The 24,126-nt window shown below is 42.5% G+C and overlaps 1 protein-coding gene across 7 annotated transcripts in view; it reads right to left on the reverse strand.

Moving 5' to 3' along the window:
• The window catches only part of KANSL1L (KAT8 regulatory NSL complex subunit 1 like), a 321,832-nt gene that overhangs the window by 7,345 nt on the left and 290,361 nt on the right, over nucleotides 1-24,126 (reverse strand). For 5 of the 7 annotated variants that reach the window (XM_033944251.1, XM_033944248.1, XM_033944250.1 and 2 more), the window contains one exon: nucleotides 20,632-20,888. In XM_033944251.1, coding sequence (XP_033800142.1) covers nucleotides 20,632-20,888 — 257 coding nt within the window. Of the gene's footprint in view, nucleotides 1-1,903; nucleotides 2,142-20,573; nucleotides 20,889-24,126 lie in introns of those variants that run through there. The other 2 variants (XR_004539417.1, XR_004539416.1) reach the window with 2 other exon arrangements.

A 24,126-nucleotide genomic window follows, 5' to 3' on the forward strand; every position in this document is an offset into this window, starting at 1 on the left:
ATTGGGGAGTAGAAATCAGAGAGGATGTATATGCTGGGAGGTGAGAGGCTGATATGCAGTTTTAGAGGCTGTATCTGGCAAAGGATATAAAAAGACTTGAAGCACTCCAGAGGAAAGCGACAAATCTGTGCCAAAAGAAGTATGAGAAGAGACTAGAGGACCTCAACATGTATAATCTAGAGGAGAGAAGGGGCAGGGGGTAATGTGATACAGACATTTAAATATTTTAAAGGTATTAATATAGGACCAAATCTTTTCCAGAGAAGGGAAACTGTAAAACTAGATGACAAGTTGAGGGGTGCCGATTTACTGTATATACTCAAATATAAACCGAGGTTCCACTTTTCCCCCCATAAAGGAGGGAAAAAGAGTGACTCGAATATAAACCGAGATTAGAAATTTGGGTGATCTTGGTGAGCTAGTCTACAAAGACCAGACATCCTTGCCATAAGTTTTAACACAATTTTTTAAAAATATTAAATATTTTTATTAGTGCAAAACCCCTGAGGAAGGGGATTTTGATCTCCAAAAGTTATTTAAAAATGTATTAAAATTAGTCAATAAAAATATTACCTTATTTCCATTTTCTATTTATGTTTATCAATACAACCTACTTCATTCTAAAGCAACAACATAAAAATCTTTTCTCTACCATCTTTTAGTATGCTCTGTTTTCTGCTTTCCTCTTCTTATCTTCACTCTCCATTCTACCCAGCATCCGCCCTCTTTCTCTGTTCCTTCCATTTTTTTTCTGTCTCCCTCCCCCATGCTCTGGTATCACTCACTTATTCTTTCCTTCCTTCTTTCCCACCCCAACTAACCCCATGGTCTGGCATCTTCTTCCCTTCTCTCATGCCATGGGATCTCTCTTCTTTGTCCATCTCTCTCTCTCTCCCTCCATACTCTGGCATCTCCTTTCTGTCCCTCCTTTCCTGATGGTTTGGCAGCTCAGTCTCCTTCCCTCCCCTCCATGCCCTGGCACATCTCTCCTTTCCCCTCCATGCTTTGCTACCTCCTCTTTCCTTTCCCTCCCTCCTTTCTCCCTGGTCTGGCATCTGTCTCCTTCCCCTCCCTCCCCCATGCCCTGGCATCTCCTTCCCTTCATCCTCTCTGTCCCCATGGTCTGGCATCTCTTTTGACTTTTCTCCCTTCCCTGGTCTTCCTTCTCCCTCTCTCTCTGTCACCCTTCAGTTTGAAGCAAACCTTCACAATTTGCTGCTCATGTTGCGTTGGGCCTTCCTCTGTGCTGGGTCTGTCTACTTCCTGTTTTTGCAAAGGCAGGACCTGGCAGAGAGGAAGGCCCGATGTCAAGAGCTTTGAATTGGGAACACTACTGCCTGGAAGAGGTTCTTGGTGCCGGAGTGAATTCCCCCCCCCCTCCCTGATCACTATCCTGCCCATTGGGGGGGGGGGGGAGTTGCTGCTATTCACAATACATGCCCCCCACCTCGAGTCACTGACCTCCAAATACCCATTGGGGCTGCTACTGCTGCAGATGCACTGACTTCCTTATACCTGCTGTGGCCAATCTGCTGTATGTTGAACCGGGCGGAGTCTTGAGCATCTGCTGGCTTCTGCCCCCTCCATTATTCTCAGAGAAGAGGGGAGCCAGCAGGCCTTTGAGCATGTGCCGATGCTCAAAGCCCAACCTGGTTCAACATACAATGGAGCAGCAGGCACCAATAGGTATATGGGGGGAGGTGGGTCAGGGCATGTATATGGATAGCGGCTCTGGAGAGGGTGTGTGCATTGTGGATAGCAGCTTGGAGGAGAGGACACCTCTCCTGTAGTTCAGCAGGAAGAAGACAGCTGTACCAAGTGGTCAGGTGCTGGCTAATAGACCTCTATTTTTGTGACCCAAAAATCTTAGTTTATATTAGAGTATATACGGTAAGAGTAATGTTAAGAAATTCATTTTCATGGAGAGAGTGGTGGATGCCTGGAATACCCTTCCGAGAGGCATTGGAGAGGAAAACAATGATGGACTTCATGAAAGCTTGCCCTTCATATTCTAAATAGAGATCCTCTGTGTTCACCCATGCTTTTTTGGTCTGAAGTCTGCAAAGGAAATAGCTTGGATAGGATGGAGTGAGGTTCAAGGGCAACTCCAGTAGTTGGAACCTAAAGTGGACTTTTAAGGTCTATGGCCCAGAAAAAGACAAAGAAAAAAAAAAAAGACATTTTAATTACAGGGCAGACTAGATCATTCAGATCTTCATCTGCTGTCATTTACTATGTTACCATCTGGAATACATGTTCAAAATCAGCTTAAGAAAAATAAACTAATGATTTATCAGCTAGTCTGTTCAAAAAGTTCCAGGACTGATTTTTATAAAAAATTATTAAACGATTTTACAACTTATTCCATTGGATCCCCTTTAAAGTACTCCCCCCTTCCCTATATATACACTTTACCTAACATAGTTTCCACGTCTGGAACCAGTCCTTAACTGCATCTTCAGGAATCACCAAAAGTTGCTGCATCAAATTTTGCTTTATGTCTTCAATTGTATCGAATCACTTTCCTTTCAGCATGGATTTAAGTTTAGGAAACAAGAAGTCAGCAGGGGCCAAGTTAGGAGAGTAAGGTGGCTGGGGAAGAATGGTCATCGTGTTAGAATGTTGTGGCATAAACCAATGGAGACGTTGCATTCCTTTGCCAATTCTCTAACAGTTAAGCGCCAATCAACCCGCACAAGAACCTTCACTTGATCAACATGATAATCAGTTGACGTAGATCGTCTTACACTGATTCACAATCACTTTTGAAGTGTGACTACCATTCAAAACACCTTCTACATGTTCCCCAAAAGCCACTTTCAACATTTCATAAGTTTGTGTAGTGGTCTTATTCAATTTAAAACAGAACATCATGCTGTAGCGCTGCTCATTGAGGCTGCACATGATGAAAAATAGCTAATCACGAAAATACTGTCACAAAAACTGCTGTAGCTTGGAGATAAAAACAGATGTCAACAAATGGAAAAAAGGAGATTTCAAGTTACTCAATGCTGCCTAGTGCATCTCAAAAGAACTCGCCATTAGCGAGCAATTCAAACTGTCCTGGAACTTTTTGAACAGACCTCGTATATTAGAGGATTTGTTGTCTGTTGTTTCTCATTGAGTTACTGTGATGGTTATATTTTGTTTTTGAGCAAGATTTAAATGCTATTATGAAGATTTATTTCAAGAATTCGGGGACTTTATTTTGTGAATATTTCTAGTTATATCCTGATGTGACAGACAACACAAGAAAGGAGAAAGCAATTGTTACTTCTGAGAGAAGAAACTAAAAAATTGGGTGCTACCTTTTTATTGGCCTATCCATGCAAGTGTGTGATTAAATACTGGGCATTGAAATATGTTTTCCAACCTGAGCTTCTTAAATTTTTTATAGATTTAAAGGGGTTAACCAGTGGTATTATATCTTGAAGCCGCATGATAAAAATGTCTGGTAGCCTTTGCTTTAAAACATTTCTTTATTATCATTCCTCTATTTTCTAGACCTGCCTCTGATATTACATTGTAGTCTAATGAAGAGGTTGAGTTTTCTTTGATAAAAAAAACATTCTGAACCAAATTGTGTACTAATATATACCAGGCTCTGCACCCAGCCCCCCTCACTCCCTACCAGGTTCTGCACCCTGTCCCCCCTCTCCCTGCCAGGCTCTGCACCCAGCCCTCTTCCCTACCAGACTATGCAACCAGCCCCTCTCCCTGATGGCAACCATTCAGGAAGCAGTGCGTGGCTGGAGCGCAAAAAGCTTGCTCATGCCTTGTGCGCTGCTGGTCCCGACATAATGAGGAGGCAGCCGTCAAGCAAGAGAGGGGCAGGAGTGTGGAAAGCTGATACAACGATGGACCACCAGAATTTAAAGGTACCAGGGGGAGGGGTATATTCGCTCCATAAGACACACTTTTGGGGGGAAAAAGTGTCTTATGGAGTGAAAAATACGGTGTGTGTATATATACGGTGTATATATATATATATATATACACATATATACACATATACACACACATATATATATATATATATATATATATATATATATATATATATATATATATATATAATTTTTGCAATTTGATTGTATAACAGAACTTTCTCTGTTTTGCTTAAGCAAGTGCTGTAACTTGTAATAATAAATGCAGTTTAGAAAAAAAAATTCCAACCTCCTACTAGAGGACACACATGTATCCCTAACCATCCATTCTGGAAAATTCAGAGAGAAGTAACAAGCAGGATAAACAATACCACTTCCATTGAGCAGGAGACAGGCTGAAGCAAGGTAACACTTGACCTCCAGCTTATAAAATCTAACCAAGGTCCACAAACAAGGTGTTACCCATTGTAAGTGCAATCAACTCCTCCATGCATGCTCTAGCACTCAATCTGATCTGAAAATTTAAGAACTTTAACTAATGTCATTAATGGCGTGCAACCACAAGGACATTCTGATTAGTTTTGATGTGGTTTTCCTCTTCACTGAAATCCCAGTGGGTGAAGCAGTGGTTGATCATACAATATTGCTAGATCGATTGAAGGACTTCAACATCACTGGTACAGCTTTCCTATGGTTTAGTTCTTATTTGACAGATCGGACCTATTCTGTTTCTCACTCTGGCATTCTTTCCAGTTCTCATCCGGTGTACTGCAGGGATCTGTTCTCATCCGCTCTCATCTGGTGTACTGCAGGGATCTGCTCTCGGGCCTATTCTCTATAATCTCTTTCTGGCTCCTCTAACATTATTGCTACAGGCACTTGGCTTTACTTTTTTCACTTATGCTGATGATATACAGTTATTGCATCCTTTCGATTCTAATAATCCCAATGATTATTTTTTGATATCCCCAAAACTAGATGAGGTTTTTGACTGGCTTACTTTGAACAGACTAAAAATCAATTCTCAAAATTCTTCTACCATGATCTCTTCTCCAATTAAGCACATATTGAGTCTTCCTGGTCATATTTTTAGTTTAAAGGGCAATCCTCTACTATATTCATCATCAATTAAAATCCTTGGCGTTACCTTGGACTCCAGCTTGTTGTTTCACTCACACATCTCCAATGTAGTTTCATCTTCTTTTCTACGACTTCGTCAGCTTTGCTTGGTTAGCTTTCTAGTCCTGATCTGGCTCCCTTGGATTATTTCCTGCTCTGAATTTTGAATAAATCTTTCTGTGGACAGCGATTTTCAAGTAATGAAGACATCAAGGAAGCTTTGACATCCTGGTTTGAAGGTCAAACAGAAGAATTCTTTACAAAGGGTTTAAAGTCATTGTAGGAAAAGTGGTGGATGAAGTGTATAGAGTTATCAGGGGAACATATTGAAAAATAATTTTTTTTTGAAACTTTTCTTTCCTACTGAGGTAGATAAATTATTGAACACCCCTCATAAGAGGACTATCTAGAGGTATTTTAATATCTATGAAATGACTGTGCTGTTTGTGAAGACTGAACTTTAGATAAAGTTATCATTGCAATCATCATGTTTTTTAATCTTTTCTCTAGCCTCCTTAATGTGATCTCCAAAAAGATCACTATGCATGGAATGTTGGAAAGGCGATCTTGGATTGAAGACTAGAGTTGCCCAGTTTAAGGTGATTGCTAAGCCTGCACCAGAAGATCAGTGTGAGGGAGTACTCCCTCACTGATACTGCAATTATATCTCTGTACAGCAGAGGGTGCTAGTGTACAGAGTGGAAGAGTAAGCCACCATAGAGTAAGAAAGGCAACCCTGCTGAGTCATGGGAGCAGGACTGAAGTTAGGACCCAAAGTGGTGAAATGGATTAGAAACTGGTGGTGGTTAATGGAAGTCGCTCGGAGGAAGGAAAGGTGAGTAGTGGAGTCCCTCAGGGTCCGGTGCTGGGGCTGATCCTGTTCAATATGTTTGTGAGTGACATTGCTTAAAGGTTAGAAGGAAAAGTTTGCCTTTTTGCAGATGATACCAAGATTTGTAACAGAGTAGACATGGAAGAGGGAGTGGAAAATATGAAAAAGGATCTGCAAAAGTTAGAGGAATGGTCTAATATCTAGCAACTAAAATTCAATGCAAAGTAATGCATTTGGGGATTAATAATCGTAAGGAGCCATATATGTTGGGAGGTGAGAGGCTGATATGCATGGACGGGGAGAGGGACCTTGGGGTGATAGTGTCCGAAGATCTAAAGGTGAAAAAACAGTGTGACAAGGCGGTGGCTGCTGGGCTGTATAAAGAGAGGCGTAGCCAGTAGAAGGAAGAAGGTGTTGATGCCCCTGTACGGGTCGTTGGTGAGGCCCCATTTGGAGTATTGTGTTCCGTTTTAGAGATCATATCTGGTGAAGGACGTAAGCACACTTGAAGCGATCCAGAGGAAGGCGACAAAAATGATAGGAGGTTTGCGCCAGAAGACGTATGAGGAGAGATTGGAAGTCCTGAATATGTATACCCTAGAAGAAAGGAGGGACAGGGGAGATATGATTCAGATGTTCAAATACTTGAAAGGTATTAACGTAGAACAAAATCTTTTCCAGAGAAAGGAAAATGGTAAAACCAGAGGACATAATTTGAGGTTGAGGGGTAGTAGATTCAAGAGCAATGTTAGGAAATTCTACTTTACGGAGAGGGTGGTAGATGCCTGGAATGCGCTCCCGAGAGAGGTGGTGGAGAGGAAAGTGGTGACGGAGTTCAAAGAAGCGTAGGATGAACACAGAGGATCTAGAATCAGAAAATAATGGTAAATATTGAAGAACTAAGGCCAGTATTGGGTAGACTTGCATGGTATGTTCTGTATATGGCCTTTTGGTTGAGGATGGGCTGGGGAGGGCTTCAATGGCGGGGAGGGTGTGGATGGGCTGGAGTGAGCTTTGACGGAGACTTCAGCAGTTGGACCCCAAGCTCAGTACCGGGTAGAGCTTTGGATTCTTGCCCAGAAATAGCTAAGAAGAAAAAAAAAATTTAAATTGAATCAGGTTGGGCAGACTGGATGGACCATTTGGGTCTTTATCAGCGTCATCTACTATGTTACTATGCATATGTTCCAAATGCCCTAGAGGGAAATAAGTCAGGGAGGTCAAGAGATCCAGAGAGGAGAGGTCTTTATAAGAGAGAAGGCTTTCCTAGCTGTGGGCTGAAAAGGAACCCTGGGAACTGAACGGTGGAGTGTGTATAAGAGAGTGTCAAGGTGACAGCTGGTGTCTGTTTGGTTTGAGTTAAGCTAACTATATTATTTAAAGACTCGGAGATCTGTTATAGAGGCTGGCTAAGGTCAGAGCAACCTTTTTAATAGAATAAAGACTAAGGATTGGTAAACTGAACTGATCTCTTAGGCCTTCCCCTCCCTAGATGTGGTAAAATCAGTTAGCTTAGCAGGGCTTAAAAAGGATTGAATACTTTCTTCTAAAAGAGAAGTCCACAGGCAATTATTGAGACGGCTTAGATAAATCTACTGCTAATTCCTAGGATAAGCAGCATAAAATCTGTTGTACTACTGGGATCTAGCTAGCTTGCTTGGGAACTGGGTTGGCCACTATTGGAAACACTGATTCTGGTCTTGTTGCCATAATATGGCAATTTTTATGTTCTTATGAGCTATTTTAAGGGCAACAAACCATTTTGTAAGGAAAGTAAGTAAAAGTAAGAGGAAAAGAAGGCTGATTTGGTCCTCAAAAGTAGTAGCTAAAAAGGTAAGGAAAAAGATGTTAGCTTTCATAACTACAAAAGATCGCAGGAAAAGGAAGACAGGCCAAAATATCTGGAAAAGTTAAGAGGCTGGTCGAGTAGTCAGGAAAGCAAAGATGCAAATGGTAGAAAAAAATAGCTGACAGTAAAATGGGGGACAAAACATTTTTTAGGAATATTAGTGATAGCAAGAAATGCAAAAGTGGCATTATGAGATTCAAAAGTGTAGGGGAGAAATATGTAGAAGCTGATAAAGGCTAAATTGCTTAACATATTTCTGTTCTGTGTTCACAGCTGAAGTGCGGGGAGCGGGACTGCAGAAGACAAATGCAAGTAGGGATGGAGGTGTGGAAGACCATGATTGATTATTAGAGGACTATGTTTGTGAAGAGCTAGCTAAAAGTGGACAAAGCGATGGGGCCAGATTGTGTATATCTGAGGGTACTAAAGGAAAGGGAAGTTCTGGTGGCTCCGGTGGCTGACTTTGTCAATGCTTCTCTAGAACTGGAACTGGTACCAGAAGACTGGAGAAGGGCGGATGTGGTTCATCTCCAAAAAAGGCTGGTAAGTCTGACTTATGTGGTAAGTAAATTAATGGAAATGCTTTTAAAACAGGATCTGAAGCAATATGGATTTACTAGAGGAGGGTCTTGTCAGACAAATCTGATCAATTTCTTTAACTGGGTGACCAGATAAATTTGATATTGGGAGTGCTATAGATGTGGTATATTTAGACCTTAGCAAAGCCATTGACAATGTTCCACAGTCTTCTAATAAATAAACTGAATGCCCTCAGGATGTGCCCCAAAGTGATGGACTGGGTCAGAAACTGGTTGAGTTGAAGGCGACAGACGGTAGTTATCAGTGGTGTGCCTCAAGGTTTGGTTATTGGGCCTGTTCTTTTTAACATTTTTGTAAGCAATATTGCTGAAGGACTTGATGGAGCTGCACACTGCACGGGATAAGGCAATGGCAAACTATTCCTGTACTCTGCCGTGAAACATCACAGGGTGGATTCCTCACTTTGTATGTTGCCTTGAGTCAGGGGCTGACTCGGTGGCATGATCCATCCATCGCTGAAGGGCCATCAGGTATGATTTGCCTCTTTCAAGGATACCCCCAATGATGCAAATAACATGAAGAAGGACCTAATGAAGCTTGAGGAATGGTCTAAAATTTGGCAGCTAAGATTTAATGCTAAGAAATGCAAGATCATGTATTTGGGCTGCAAAAACCTGAATGGTACAGTTTTGGGGTGATGAACTTTTGTGCATGAAAGAAGAGCGGGCTTGGGTGTGATAGTGGCCAAACAGGTTGAAAAGGTGACGGTGAATGCTAGAAGGATGCTAGGGTGCATAGGAAGAGGTATGGCCAGTAGGAAAAAGTAAGTAGTGATGCCCCTGTATAAGACTCTGGTTTTTTCGAAGAATTTTAGGACTTGTCTAAGGTTTCTCATAACTGCGAAAGATTTCTGTATTGTTTTGTTAATTTGTGGTTGCATGGTGCAGCCTTTGTCAATAGTCATACCTAGAAGTTTTAGGGTGGTTTGCAAAGGGTACAAAGGATAGAGTTGATTTCTAAGTTGGTTATGGTTGGGATTTTGTTATTTTCTAGGAGGATGAATTTAGTTTTGTCTGGGTTGAGTTTCAGTTTGTGGTCTTCCATCCAAGTCGTAACTGTTGCTAGAGTTCTGTGTAGTGTGTCTGACATTAAGAGCATTGGTTGGTCGAAAGGAATAAGGATAGTAATGTCATCAGCATAGCTATAAGAGGATAGGCCTTGTTTGTTCAGGTAAACGCCAAGAGAGGCCGTATATAGGTTGAAGAGAGTAGGGGACAGTGGGGACCCTTGTGGAACGCCGCAGGGGTTGGACCAAGGTTTGGATTTTTATTTGTCTGATTTTACTTTGTATGTTCTGGATTTTAAGAAACCTTCAAACCATAAGTATACTTTATCTGAGATGCCTATTGAGTCCAAGATTTGCAGTAGGATGTTATGGTCTACCAGGTCAAATGCCGCCGTCAGGTCCAACTGTATGAGCAGCATTTTTTTTCCAATGCTGAGGTGTTGTCTTGCTGTGTCGATAAGGGAGCCTAGTAGTATCTCTGTGCTGAAGTTACCGTATTTTCGCGGATATAAAGCGCACCCGTGTAAAACGCGCACACGGGTATAGCGCGCAGAAACCACACTTGTATGTACGGAAACTTTTGTATACAGCGCTCATGGGTATACCGCGCATGCTGCCCGACTCTCCTCTGGCCACCCCGACTCTCCTTTCGCCCTCCCCGACTCTCCTCTGGTTGCCCCGACTCACCGTTCACCCGCCCTGACTTTCGGTGCACTGCCCCGCCTCTCCGTGCGCTGTCCCGACTCTCCGTTCACCTGCCCTGACTTTCCGTGTACTGCCCCGCCTCTCCGTGCGCTGTCCCGACTCTCCGTTCACCTGCCATGTGCCTCAGGCCGCGCCCCCAGGTGGGACCTAAGGCTCCAGGGCCTATTCTGATTGGCCCACGCGCCTTAGGCCCCACCAGTAGGCGGAGCTTTAGGATGGATGGGCCAATCCGGCCTCATTCCTTCGTTGGCTGCCTGCCGGACAGGCGGGTTTGGCTCCCGTCTGTCCGGCCAACTACCAAAGGTACGGGGAAGGGGGGTGGGGGGGTCGTGGGGGTCGCTAGGGGGATCGCGGGTCGGCTGGGGGGGCGGTCGGAGGTGCTTGGGGGGGGCGGTCGTTGGGGGGAGGGGGATTTGCGTCGAGGGCAGGAGGGCCTAGGATCCCTCCTGCCCGTAATGTAGTGCGAGGTGGGGGTAGGGGTCGCCGTGGCCAGGAGGGTTTGGGCTCCCTCCTGGCCCGATATTGTCGGGGAGTTGGCGGTCCTTCGGGGTGGGGGTGCGAGCGGTGGGGGTGCGAACGTCCTTCCGGATGATGAATCGGGCGTCGGGCGGGGTGTGAAATATGTAAAAAAAAATTTGTATACCGCGCTCAGGCATATAACGCGCGAAGGGTATGCGCGGTACGTAAAAACGCGTATAACGCGCGCGTTATATCCGCGAAAATACGGTAGTTTTGAAGCCGGATTGCGTGGGATGGAGTAAGTTATGGTCCTCGAGATAGTTGGTGAGGAATTTGGCTACTAATCCTTCTGTTAGTTTGACATATAGAGGTATTGAGGCTATTGGTCTGTAGTTGGATGAGAGGTCTGTTGGTCCTTTTGGGTCTTTTAAGATTGGGGTGATGATGATTTCGCTGAGGTCATTCGGGAAAATGCCATCTGTGAGCATGGTTTGTATCCAGTGTAGGAGTAAGGTACGGAACTTAGTGCTCGCTGATGACAGGAGATATGGCGGGCAGTGGTTGAGTTCACATGATGCGTGGTAGAGAATGACACGGTGAAAAAATTGGTCCCCGTCACCGCCCCGTCCCCGTCTCACCATCCTCTGCACCGCCCCGTCACCGCCATTCCCTTCACTGCCCCGTCACCGCCACTGCCACCCCATTCACCGCCCCGTCACCGCTACTGCGACCCCATTCACCGCCCCGTCACCGTCACCGCTGCATACATAAAAGCCTCAAACGGGTACGATTTTATATACTTTTCTTTATTTACGTATAAAGGAAACATTCTTTAAAACTTTAAAACTGTAAAACTTAGTTAAATATTCTTATTCAAGTTTCAAGTTTTTCTTAAAATTTGATAAGTCGCAATCGATGTACAAAAGATAAAATAGGAATATACAATATTAAATAAACTTGCAGACAACAACATCATAAAAATGTAAAATAATCAACAAGAACCAAAAGGAAGGAAAGAAAAACACTTAAGGTAAAAACAACATGGTAGGGGAAAAGGAAAGAGTTAGAAAAAGAAAGGACGTAGCATCCTTAAATAAATAGCATTTCAATTTGCTTTTGAATCGTTCTAGCATAGCCGGGGTCCTGTGTTTGTAAGTTTCATGTTGAATTGTACTTGTGTAAATTACTTAAAACAACTTTGGGGTCCTTTTATTAAACAATTTAATGCAAGCACTATCGGTTAGGACCCCTTTCACAGCATGGACAACTGGTTTATTAGTCTGATGTAATTAGATAAATCATTGGATGACTTTTTTTTTAGTTATTTGCTTTGGAATTGTTCTATTGCTGATTTGTAAAGTTAATCCAAAATAATAAATCCAATCCAATCCAATCCAATCTCTTCATAAAGGTTAATAAATCCTAATAAATCAATAACATTTTTTATTTTTGGTTGCTTGGTTATGCATTCATTTTGTCACTCTTTCCTTGCTCAGATTTCTTGGTGCAACAGTGACTACAGGTTCTCTAACTAATACTACTTGCTTTGGTGTGCAAAAGACCAGCCCTCTGCTTTAAACTTGTAAATATCCCATTGTTCTGAGAAGACAGACTAGGCTTCTGCACTTCATTAAGGTAATGGGGGCTGAGCTGTGTGTCTCTAATGTGGCTTAGTAAAAGAGACCCTAAAAGCAAATAATCTCACCTGCATCAGAGCAAATGAAAATTTCAGCATGAGAATGTGTATGCTATTGGAAAGAGTAGCTCAGCCAGACCTCAGCACGGAGCTGGTTTTTTTTTTTTTACACAAACATTCCTTTCCTTACCTCAGCTTGTAACCGACGAAGTTTTCAGGTTTTCAAGAAGCTGCGAAATCCAAATCCTCTGCTCGGCTCCGAAATCACAATCGCTACTGCTGCACTACAAGCCATTAAATATCATGTGCGGCAGTAGCGATTGGTCCCCTACTTTGATCTGACAAATGAGGAGCCAGTATATTAGGGGGCGGAGTCAATGCGGCAACGTGCAAGTTGGATCGAGAGTTGGAGGAGACAGACAACATGGCGGAGACATCAAACACCCGGTCACGAACACGGTGAAACACAGGTAAATAGCGGTTCCTAGAAGGGGGTACATTGGCCTGCGGGGACAAATCTTTTCACCGTTTTTGCGGGCGGTGAAAACTTTTGTCCCCGTGTCTGCGGCGATTTGGCTTTGGAGTCTCCATAACCCGCAGCCAAACCACAGGCACGCCGCGGCTCCCTGCGGGGATCGCTCCCCGTGTCATTCTCTAATGCGTGGCTGTACTTATTGTAGAGTTTGTTGAATTCGGTCCAATGTATCTTAGGGAATTGGGACCAAGATCTGTCTGCAGCACAAGATTCATTTTCTGTGGTGAGTATTGTGACTTCGAGTAGGTGGGTTGGGTTACTAATGAGAGTAGCTCTGGTGTTTGTAATTTTATTCTTGAAGTGTTCAGCTAGGAGGGAGGCTGAAGGGGAGGAGTTATTGTTAGTGGTCAAATAGGGTATGGTGCTAGTTAGATCTTTTAATATTTGGAATAGTTTTTTGGTGTCTTGGGTTTCCGTGCCTATTAGGTTGGTGTAATGTTTTTTTCTCTTTTCTTTTAATAGAAATTTGTATTGTTTGTTAATTTTTTTCCAGGCGGTTTTCGTGTGATCTTGGTTGGTTTTTCTCCATTTTCTTTCCAGACGTCTACATTGTCTCTTGAGTAGGAGTAATTCTTTGTTGAACCATTGGTCTGATTGTCTGCATGTTCTGGTTTTGGTTCGAAGTGGGGCTTGTTCATCAAGGATGTTGTTGCTCAAATAGCCCCAGTGTGAAATGAAGTCTTTGGGGTTATCTTCTTGGATTGTTTCGTCTACTTTTGACCAGAAAATGGCGGGCTCGATGCGTTTGTGTGATGTGTAGGTTACTATTTTGGATATTGGTTTGGATTTGTTTTTGGTCCAGATGATGTTGAAGGTGTAAGTGTAGTGGTCTGACCAGAGGGATGGGGACCAGGTTCCATTAGACGTTTGAATTTCTGAAGTAGATGTTTGATGGGTCATGAAGGCTGCAATGTCCAGTTGGTGTCCTTTCTCATGAGTAGTTTGTGGGTTTAAAATTTGGAAGGATAGGGCATTGAGGAAAGAAAGTAGATTGTCTACTGGCTTGGATGAATGGTCTTCAAGATGAAGGTTTAGGTCTCCTAGGATAAGATTGTGTGCTGCTGTAAGTGAGTTTTGGTATATGAAGTTTTCAAATTCGGATCTAACCATGGCCCAGTTTCCCGGTGTTATATAACAGAGCATGCAGTTTAGTGAGTTTTTCAGTGCAGTGGAAGAGATTTGACATGCTAAAAGGTCCATGTAAGGGGTGGAAGTTTTTTCCAATATGTTTAAGGTTAGGGAGTCTTTGAGTAAGATCACTAATCCACCTCCTCTTTTTTTCTCTCTGCAGGTCACTGTAATTTTGTATCCTTGAGGGCAGACTTCTGTAATTCTTGGGTCTGTGTCCGATGTTAGCCAGGTTTCTGTGAGGAAGAGGCAGTCTAGGTTTTCGTTTTTTATCCATGTTTTTATAAGTTCTGTTTTTGGACCTAGGGCTCTGATTTTTAAGTAGGCACAGTTAAGGGTGGTGGTTTCTGTTTGGTGGTTGTGAATAGTTTTAGGGTAGATGAATGAATTTGGGTTATGGTGCGGTTTGGTCTTGGGTTGTGTTGCTTTTCTTCCCCATGCTGGTGTTATGGGGTGTTGAATGCTTGTTTGGTGGTTGGAGTTTCTGTCTATTGGAACTCTCCTGTTAGGGTGAAGGGTTTTGATTGCAATTGAGCTAGTGGGAATGTTGGGTAGGTTGTTTGCTTCTACCTTACAGCTGGATATGAGAAGGATTATTAATAGGATAATCTGGGTGTTTGTGGAATTAGCTTCATTATGGAGGTGGGGCTGCTGGTAGAGGCAGTGTAGTTTCCAGTGGTTAGGTTGTTGGCTGTTTAGTGTCTGGGTAGGAGAGTGGGTTGTGGAGGGAGGTATTGAGGACCGGCGAGAAGGTAAAAGAAACTAAAACCGGCAAAATCAAACTTTTAAACTGTTGGGGAGATCCCGCTGAGCCTTCCAACTGGCTCAGCGGTGCACCGTCGGGGGGGAGGGGGCGGAGTTCGCTCCCACGCCCAGTGTGCCTTACTCTGCTCCCGCTCTGCCCCGAGTGCTCCTGGTCCGTGGGACATCACATAAGGAACTTGAGCAGATACAGCTTGTTCCAGTAACAAACTGCCCTATCTAACTCGAAGGAATTTTCACATCTGCTGCGCTGAAGGAAACGGACGAATTCCATCTCCCTGTCTGAGGAGGCATAACCTTCAAGTGGTGAGAATAAGGAATTATCTATCTTATCAGCTGGGTTAGATAAACTATTGTTTTGGGATAAGGAGAGTTAAGGTCCCGTGGTGATAAGCTATTTTTAGATTGCTGCTATAATCAGGAATTTATTATTATAAGGAATAACCTATTGTGTAAGAATTAGTTGTATTTACTCATTTACTTAGTAAGTATTGTGTGATAATTATGTACTGAGTTATATAAGTATTTGGATATTTTGTGAACAATAATTAGTAGATAAGGACAGGTTGTTCACCCTTCTCCAAGGTAGGAAGAACAAAAGGGCACTCTCTAAAATTGAAAGGGGATAGATTCTGTACAAATGTAAGGAAGTTCTTCTTCACCCAGAGAGTGGTAGAAAACTGGAACGCTCTTCCAGAGTCTGTCATAGGGGAAAACATCCTCCAGGGATTCAAGATGAAGTTAGACAAGTTCCTGCTGAACCAGAACATACGTAGGTAGGGCTAGTCTCAGTTAGGGCGCTGGTCTTTGACCAGAGGGCTGCATCGTGCCCGGACTGCTGGGGAAAATGGACCACTGGTCTGACCCAGCAATGGCAATTCTTATGTTTTTATGGGAGAAGTGTAGATGCATAGAATAGTTTTCCGGTAGAGGTGGTGGGAGCAAAGAATTTGAATTCAAGAAAGCATCGGAAAGGAGGAGATAATACATGTAGATACTGCGGATGGCCAATTACACTACTGGGTATTTATTCTCAAACATGAGTGTCCCAAAGGAATAAATACTAAACAAAACAAAAAAAAGGACACTAAAAGTGATTAATCCCTTAAACTGACAGAGGTGCTCAGAACCAACAAAGGTGGTAAGAAAATCGCAAACAGGGACAAGCCCTTAAATGCGCTTTCCAGAGTATCATTGCACCATCTTTTTTTGCCAGAAGAAAGGTTTTTGTTGTGTAAAAAAATGTAGAATATTCAATTTCTCAAATATAAATATTTTCAATTCACAAAGTGCAAACTATAACTTAACTTGAATGTAGCAGAAGTAGTCTCACTGCAGCGTCTACTAGCAGGTTCTAATGTGTTTCACCAGTGGCTTCTTCAGAGAACCCACTCTCGCTGGCTGTTAAACAGTAATAATAATAATAATTTTATTCTTATATACTGCCAAAGCCATAATAGTTTGAGGCGGTTTACAATACTATCCCTTACTCTCCTCTCACAGTTACTTCATTTCTGGTTTGCACCATTTGGCCTTTATCTGCCATTGTGTTTCTAAACAACTTTAAATGTAAGATTTCAAAAAAGTTAGGTGGAGTAACAAAGCTACATATCTGAGTGCAACCTGCACTAACAGTCATGAACATCAGAAAGACTCTGGACAGCCTTAACAAGGCCATTTCACACTGTAAACCTGCTCGATAGAGGAATACAAAGATATATTAAAACATCCCTGTCTGAGGCAGTTAATCCTCTTCTGTCAATTCACTTCTGAATGTCCAGAAGCCTGAACACTGATAGGGAGGGCTTGAAGACTGATATGCCTCTTTACAAGAAAGAAGATTACCAAGTTAAGAACCTAATCCTCCTTTCTAATGCAAGAGGCACATCAGTCTTGAACCAGTGGGACATACCTAAGCAGTCCCCAAAATACAGGGCAGAACAAATGAGCCTGCTGCTAACACTGAGGACCCAAATGCTGTGTCCAAGTGCACTGCTACATCAACCCTATAAAACTTTGTAAAGGTATGAAGAGTGACCCATGTTGCTGCCCTACAAATTATGGGGGGGGGGGGGGGCGGTACTGCCCATGAACGATACACTCCTAATGGAGTACACCTTCAAGGGAATCGGGGATTGTTTTCCACACCCGATATATGATAAAAGAAATTGCCATGCTATTTCATCTGGAAATGGAAACTTTGGAAGCCAGCCTATCTCACCAGCTAGGATTCATCAGGACAAAAAGATGGTCCAACAGACAAATCTCATTTGTTACTTCGAGATTCCGAAGAAATCTCTGACCATCCAGCAACTTCAATCTTGCATCTTATTTCTTTGAGCCAGTTGGACTGAATGGGGGCAAACAGACATCATGGAAGGCTGAGACTACCTTGGGCAAGAAGGAAAGTACTGTACGCAACAAAACCCCCACTTCAGTAAACCGGAGAAATGATTCCCAACAGAATAAAACCTGCTGCTCTGAAACCATTCTGGCAGATGCTATGTCTACCAAAAACACTGACTTCACTGTGGGTGTCCATAAGTGACACTCCCTTTAAAAGTTCAAACAGAGCTTGACAGAGAGCTCTGCGTATCAGGTTAAGCTTCCATGCCAGAAAAGGCTGTCTCACTGGTGGGCGGAGTCATGCCCCCTTCAGAAACTGGGAGAGGTGTAAAAGGACCTTATTCATTTGTGCTTAAACATGCTAGGCCTGCAAGTGGGAGTGGTGATCAACTGAAAAAAGCCTAGCTCTGACAATGTTAATTCAAAATCATGGAGAGCTCTGGTAATCTCAGGATAGACTGCAAAATTGAATTCCTGAAGAACAACGATCTGCTGATAATTGCAAGTAATTCATCCAGGGAGGTCTCGATAAATGAAAATGAGACATTCTAGGTCTTGCATTATTATAGTTTTTGGAACCAAGATGGATTTAATAATGGCAGCTATACCTCCCCCTCTTCTGTCTATACAAGAACATGCTAATGCTTTGATAGCCTGGAGGGCATAATACTCCCAGAGTGGTCCCTTTGTTGTCTTTTATCCACGTCTCAGTGATTAGGAAAATGCCCCATTTCTCATGAATGAGATCTTTATTATTGGCTCACCTGACATTGATCAACACAATGGACAGTTTATTTACTGAGGGTACAATAGGAGAGGAAGAAATAAGTTTTAAGCTGCTGTGCCCAACTTTAGTACTACTCCTGCGGAAGCAGTTCCCTAATGCTCCATACCTATCCTGTCCCATCATGACTTCATGCCGATTGAATTTTGGTTTTAGCGTCAAAATCAGCCCGAAATTTGCATTTGGCCCAAAATGCCAAAGTGTATTCGGCTGAAACCAAAGCTTTTTATTGCTATGTTCTATGGCTCCCCCTTTTTTTCTCCTGGAACCACTCTCAGGCCCCTCCCTGGGCCTTCATACCAGTCTGGTGTTCTAGTAGCATGGTGGGTCAGAAGGAACATAGTAGATGACTGCTGATTAAGACCCGAATGGTCCATCCAGTCTGCCCAACCTGATTCAATTTAAATTTTTTCTTCTTAGCTATTTCTGGGCAAGAATCCAAAGCTCCACCTTGTACTGCGCTTGGGTTCCTACTGCCAAAATCTCCATTAAAACCTATTCCAGCCCATCTACACCCTCCCAGCCATTGAAGCCCTCCCCAGCCCATCCTCCACCAAATGGCCATATACAGACACAGACCGTGCAAGTCTGCCCAGTACTGGCCTTAGTTCAATTTTTAATATTATTTTCTGATTCTAGATCCTCTGTGTTCATCCCACGCTTCTTTGAACTCAGTCACAGTTTTACTCCCCACCCTCTCCATAAAGTAGAATTTCCTAACATTGCTCTTGAATCTATCACCCCTCAACTTCAAATTATGTCCTCTGGTTTTACCATTTTCCTTTCTTTGGAAAAGATTTTGTTCTACGTTAATACCTTTCAAGTATTTGGATGTCTGAATCATATCTCCCCTGTCCCTCTTTTCTTCTAGGGTATACATATTCAGGGCTTCCAGCCTCTCCTCATACATCTTCTGGTGCAAGCCTCCTATCATTTTCGTTGCCCTCCTCTGGACCGCTTCAAGTCTTCTTACATCCTTCGCCAGATACGATCTCCAAAACTGAACACAATACTCCACATGGGGCCTTACCAATGACCTGTACAGGGGCATCAACACCTTCTTCCTTCTACTGACTACACCTCTCTTTATATAGCCCACTCGCTTCTGCCCATGCTGTTTTCACAGCTGCCACAACCTCCAGCAGCAGTCTCATAAGATGGCTACCATGACTTCCAGCAGCAATTTTGAGATTGGAGCCTGCGTGGGTAGGAACAATATGCAGCCCCTCTTACTCGTGTCTGCTTCAATCTCAATATGGCAGTCATGATCTCTAGCAGCAATCTTGTGAGACTGCCACTGGAAATCAAGGCAACCATTGTACCTGCAGAGGAGACGTCTATTTTGGTGGGGGTTGGTGAGAGGGAAGAAGCTGAACTCCTTTGGTTCAGGAGAGGAACACTGAAGGAAGGAGGAAGTGGAGACTTTTCTCATTCGAGACTGAATTGGTTTCGCTGAAACCGAGCAGCAAACTGTAGCAGTAGATTCATTTTGGGCTGAGGAAAAAAAAAGTTTGTCACCCTCTATATTATAAATTTCCTATCCCCCAAGTATGCTCTATATCAGAGGTGTCAAATATAAGACTCATAAGGTGTTTAAGGTCAACAAAACTCTCATTTGGTTCCTAGAATATTGCCAAAGCTTGTGCTGTCATAGTAGGCAGTGTCAGTGAAGGAAGTGCAGGTAATGAGCAACTTAAATGTCACAGTTGGTATTCTGCAGCAGAGTACAAGAGTTCCAGAGTGCCTGTGTCTTTTGCTTTCCCTTCAAAGTTGTTGCCTCTTATTCTGCTTCTCAAACTATCCCCCCTTTCACTTTGGCAGAATAGAAAGCTCAAGCTCAGTGAAGCAAGATCAGAGTGGTAGGCAGCTGATGTGCAGGAATGTATGGATATCTCTCCTCCTGGGAAGAGCAAATGTAAGGAGTACAAGCATAGGAGTATGCTGTAGGTGCTAATGTTGAAATTCTCTCCATGGCCCTGGTGTCATTATGATTTTTTGCCTCACCCACCACAAAACAGACAAACTACACTAATGTGTACCAGCTAGAAAAGGGAGAAGTAGTGCTGTTTCCACACTCTTAAGTTGTCCCCATTGTTTATAGCAGCACAAAGCAAACAGCTACAGTCCATAAACTCCGGATGTCTCAGCAAGGAGAATTCCCATCAACTTAAATTATTTTTTCATGTTTTTTTTTCTTATAATGGATATGAAAAGGTGATGAGAAATACAATGCTACCCATGGTAAAAGGTTCTCCTTTACCCATAACTAAGATAATGTCTGTGTAGATTATAATGATAGGTATTAGAAATCCACTTTTAGGAATCCATAATTGCACAGCAGGTAGTGAAGGTAGGGGACCTCACAGGTGTCTGAAGGTTCCCCACCAAAGCAGCAGCATAAAATTAAAGAGAGGCTGAAACTATAAAGATATCATTCCTGCTTCCTCATTTCTTTCCCCCCCAAAAAAAAAAAAAATAAATCAGCTGTGAACAATGGAGACAGACCCAGGCTTGCCCCTGGTTGTAATACTCTGTCTAGTATTACTACAATGGTGCTTTCCTATTTATACTGGTAAACCGCTTTGACCTGTGTTCCAGATACTTAAATCTGTAGACAAATGATAAAGGTGACACTCCCTACTTTCTCCAGTTGGTTGCAACATTTCAGGGAACCCCACACCTTGCTATCGCAGGCTGGCCTACTTCAGATATATGTTTTTCAAATGCAGTTTGCCACTGAAATGATTTTGACATTCCTCTCTATATAATGCTAACCAATTAACAAATAAGCAAGGGGGTGCCTTTTGTTGCACTTCTTTTGAAACTGCATGACCACCATGTATTTGTGGAAAAGTAGTAAAACCCTGCCATGAAGACTCCATCTATGCAGGAATATCTAGGGCTACAGTGACTTATCTGATTTACCTTGAACTTTTCTCCTGATATATAAGCTTCCATTATGACCCACATCAAGTTCTGTCACCTGCACTTCTTTGTGGTGCGACCAAGGGCAGTTGGGCTGATGTGTTGGTATGCTGTCTGCTCTTTTTCTGATGGTTTTATCTTTGGAGGCGAGTTGCTGTTGGGTATACTTCCAGAGGTTCTTGAATTGCTCAAACTGTCACCATAAGAAGAGCTGCTTGACCTTGCTGTCTCAGGCAGTGGTGTACTGTCTTGATATTGTAAGGCTGCGGCTGCTTCATCGACAAGTGGGAAAATTCGTTGTTCCCAAGGTGAAAGCTTTGAGGGAAAAAATTAAAAAAGACAAAAATTTACACATATAACAACTTAGTCACTACTTTTTACAAACTAATGTATTCTTAGTAGGTTTTTTTTTTTTTTTTTAAAGTTACAATCTAATTCTTTATTCATTTTAAAACTATCATCAAGTGTACAAATATTCATAATAAAGACAATTATTCTGAGCACTTGAACATCTTATCATTATAACCTATAAGTAAAAATGTAACCCTCACCCCACCCTCCCTCAAATCCCTCTATTCGTTGTAAGATCATATATTTGAAACCCTCCCCCCCACCCAATATTAAATGGCGTATATTTAATAGAAAAATGTATTCTGTTGTCAAGAAAAAAATTTTATAGCGTAACTGGTTTTAAGAAAGGTTTGGACAATTTCCTGGAGGAAAAGGACAGTCTGTTATTGAGAAAGACATGGGAGAAGCTACTGCTTGCCGTGAATCGGTAGCATGGAATGTTGCTACTCTGGGTTTTGGTCAAGTACTAGTGACCTGGATTGACCACCATGAGAACGGGCTACTGGGCTTGATGGACAATTGGTCTGACCCAGTAAGGCTATTCTTATGTCAAGATGGTAAAGTACAATGACAATTTGGAGGAATAATCTTGATGAAACCAGGTCTGGTGAAAATGTAGTATATTTGTCTTCTCAAAGTCTGAAATAAACATGATGGCAGATAAAGGCCAAATGGCTCATTCAGTCTGCCTGTCCACAGCATCCACTAGCTCCTCTCCCCAAGAGATCTTACATGCCTGCCCCACACTTTCTTGAATTCAGACTTCTACCGGGTGACTATTCCATGCATCTACCACCCTTTTTGTAAAAAAGGGTTTCCTTAGATTACTCCTAAGCCTATCACCTCTTAACTTCATCCTATGCCCTCTCATTCCAAAGCTTCCTTTCAAAATGAAAGAAATGCACATTTATGCCATGTAGGTATTTGAATGTCTATCGTATCTCCCCCCTCCTGCCTTTCCTCCAAAGTAAACATATTCAGATCTTTACATCTGACCCCATACGCTTTATGACGAAGACTAACAACTATTTTAGTAGCCTTCCTCTGGACAGACTCCATCTTGTTTATATCTTTTTGAAGGTGTGGTTTCTAGAACTGTACACAATATTCTAAATGAGGTCTCACCAGTCTTATTCAGGGGCATCAATCAACAACGGGAATAAACAATTGTCTCTACTGTTTTAGTATGAAAGGTAATGTTTGTAATGGGATAGTTAGAACAAGAATCTGGAGGAGATTTGTGGTCTAACTACTGGGTGAAAAATTGAGGCTTTCCATACTGAAGAAACTATGCCATAGGAGAGACTATTTACAATCATAGCATAAATATAAAGTCCAAGGATCTGTGGAAAACACTTGAGGACCGAGACAGGAATGGGGTCATGGGGGCTGATTTACGTAAGTCACACTGAAGAAATAACTGAAGATACAGTCTGCATATTAAATGCTGATAAGGTACTAGCCAAGAGAAGAGGAGACAAAACTGTGGAAGGCTGAGTTGGAGGAGTAGGGAGAATCAGCAGAGTAGATCTAACAACATAGTTTATTAATAAAATAGTTTGCCAATTGTTGGGCCATATGTGTGTTGTGATAGAACGAAGGACAGAAAATAGCAACGAGGACCTGGGAGCTTTGGCTATCTTTTTAGAGTTTTATGCTTTCATAGCTGTTTGAATGGACTGCTTATATAGTAGGGCTGTTGCTTGATAAAGAGTAAGGGATGTTGCTGATGGGCAATGTCTCCAACTGCACTCTGCTGAGTGAAGCTGCTGCCTTTGAAGACCTAGGTCAGGTCCAAGCCATGGGTCTGTCCGTGTTGTTGAAGAAGTAGCAGAAACTTTGCTGGGGGCTAACTTATCAAGTAAAGATTGAAGGGAATTATTTCAAGTGTCACACTGATCTTCTAAAGGGGGGAAGGGAACAGGACTTGTATACAATTTATTTGTGGTTACACATTCAAAGTGGTTTTCATATATTAAAGGTACTTGCCCAGGGTCACAAGGAGCAGCACTAGGATTTGATCCCACAACCTCAGGATGCTGAAGCAGCAGTTCTACCACTAGGTCACTCTAAAATGAATCAAGAGATAACAATAGATACAAGTCGTGCTACAGTCTGAAGTTAATGTACTGTAATCATGAGAAAATACTGGGGTAATACCTGGGCACAAAGGCCGAGGCTTAATTTTAAATGAAAAAATTAGTAAGGAGTGGTCGGTCCAGAGGAACTCCTTAACATTTGACAAGGTGAAACAAAAAAGAAGATTAGATGAGGTCATAATAGCACTGAGTGTATGACCTGCAGAATGGGTTGGACCATTAACTATTGGGTGAGCTGAAGGTCTGCTAAGAATGTCAGTCATTTACTTGGGAGTCTGCATGGTAGATTAAGAACTCCTAATAGGAGTATTAATGGATTTAAGGTAGCGATAGTACGGTCTGCTGCAAGAGAATGGAAGGAAGAGAGGGAAGTGTCTGTAGGTGGAGAAAGGTGATGCAACAGAAGAAAATTCAAGGGTGGATCAAAAGGCAACCATAATGAGAGGGATTCCAGGCATGCATTAGGTGTCATGGAGAAAAGTTTGGCTTCAATTTTGTAGAGTAAGTAACAGCAAGGCCTCCACCTTTATGACAAAGAGATATGTCTTCACTCCGTGGAAAAAGAAAAACTGACAACCTCGCGAGCTGGCATCAGGCGGGAAGGCACTCGTACATGTGCAGTACGGGAAGTCTAAAAGCTTTCAAAAGCTTAAAGTGACACTATACTTTTCACTGTCCGTACCGGGGCTCCGTGGAAGACGTCACCCACTTGTGAGAATATGTTGCCTGTTTGTCTAGGGATAACAGTGAGTCCTGCAGAGGACTGGTGAAAGATATGATGTCCTGGAGATTCCCTGTACACTGAGTTTACTGGGTGGATAAACTTCATTGAAACTGCCTCAAAGCAAAGTGTACCTCAGAGTAAGGTAAACTGTTCTCAAGATTTGTCTATTTGATATCTGATGACTGTCTCAAATGTCTCCCACAGTGGAAATTAAGGTCTGGTGGTCTGGTGTGGAAGAAAAGCAGCTGAGTCCTGTCTAGCAAGGCACTTTGGATATCAATTTTTGAGTTGGCTGTAGATATGACTTGGGATAATTTAGGTTTATTAAAATTTGCTATATTGCCTGGCAATTTACAATAAAATAAACACCAAAATAAAC

Source organism: Geotrypetes seraphini, chromosome 5 (assembly GCF_902459505.1).
Source record: "Geotrypetes seraphini chromosome 5, aGeoSer1.1, whole genome shotgun sequence".
Taxonomy (NCBI): Eukaryota; Metazoa; Chordata; class Amphibia; order Gymnophiona; family Dermophiidae; genus Geotrypetes; species Geotrypetes seraphini.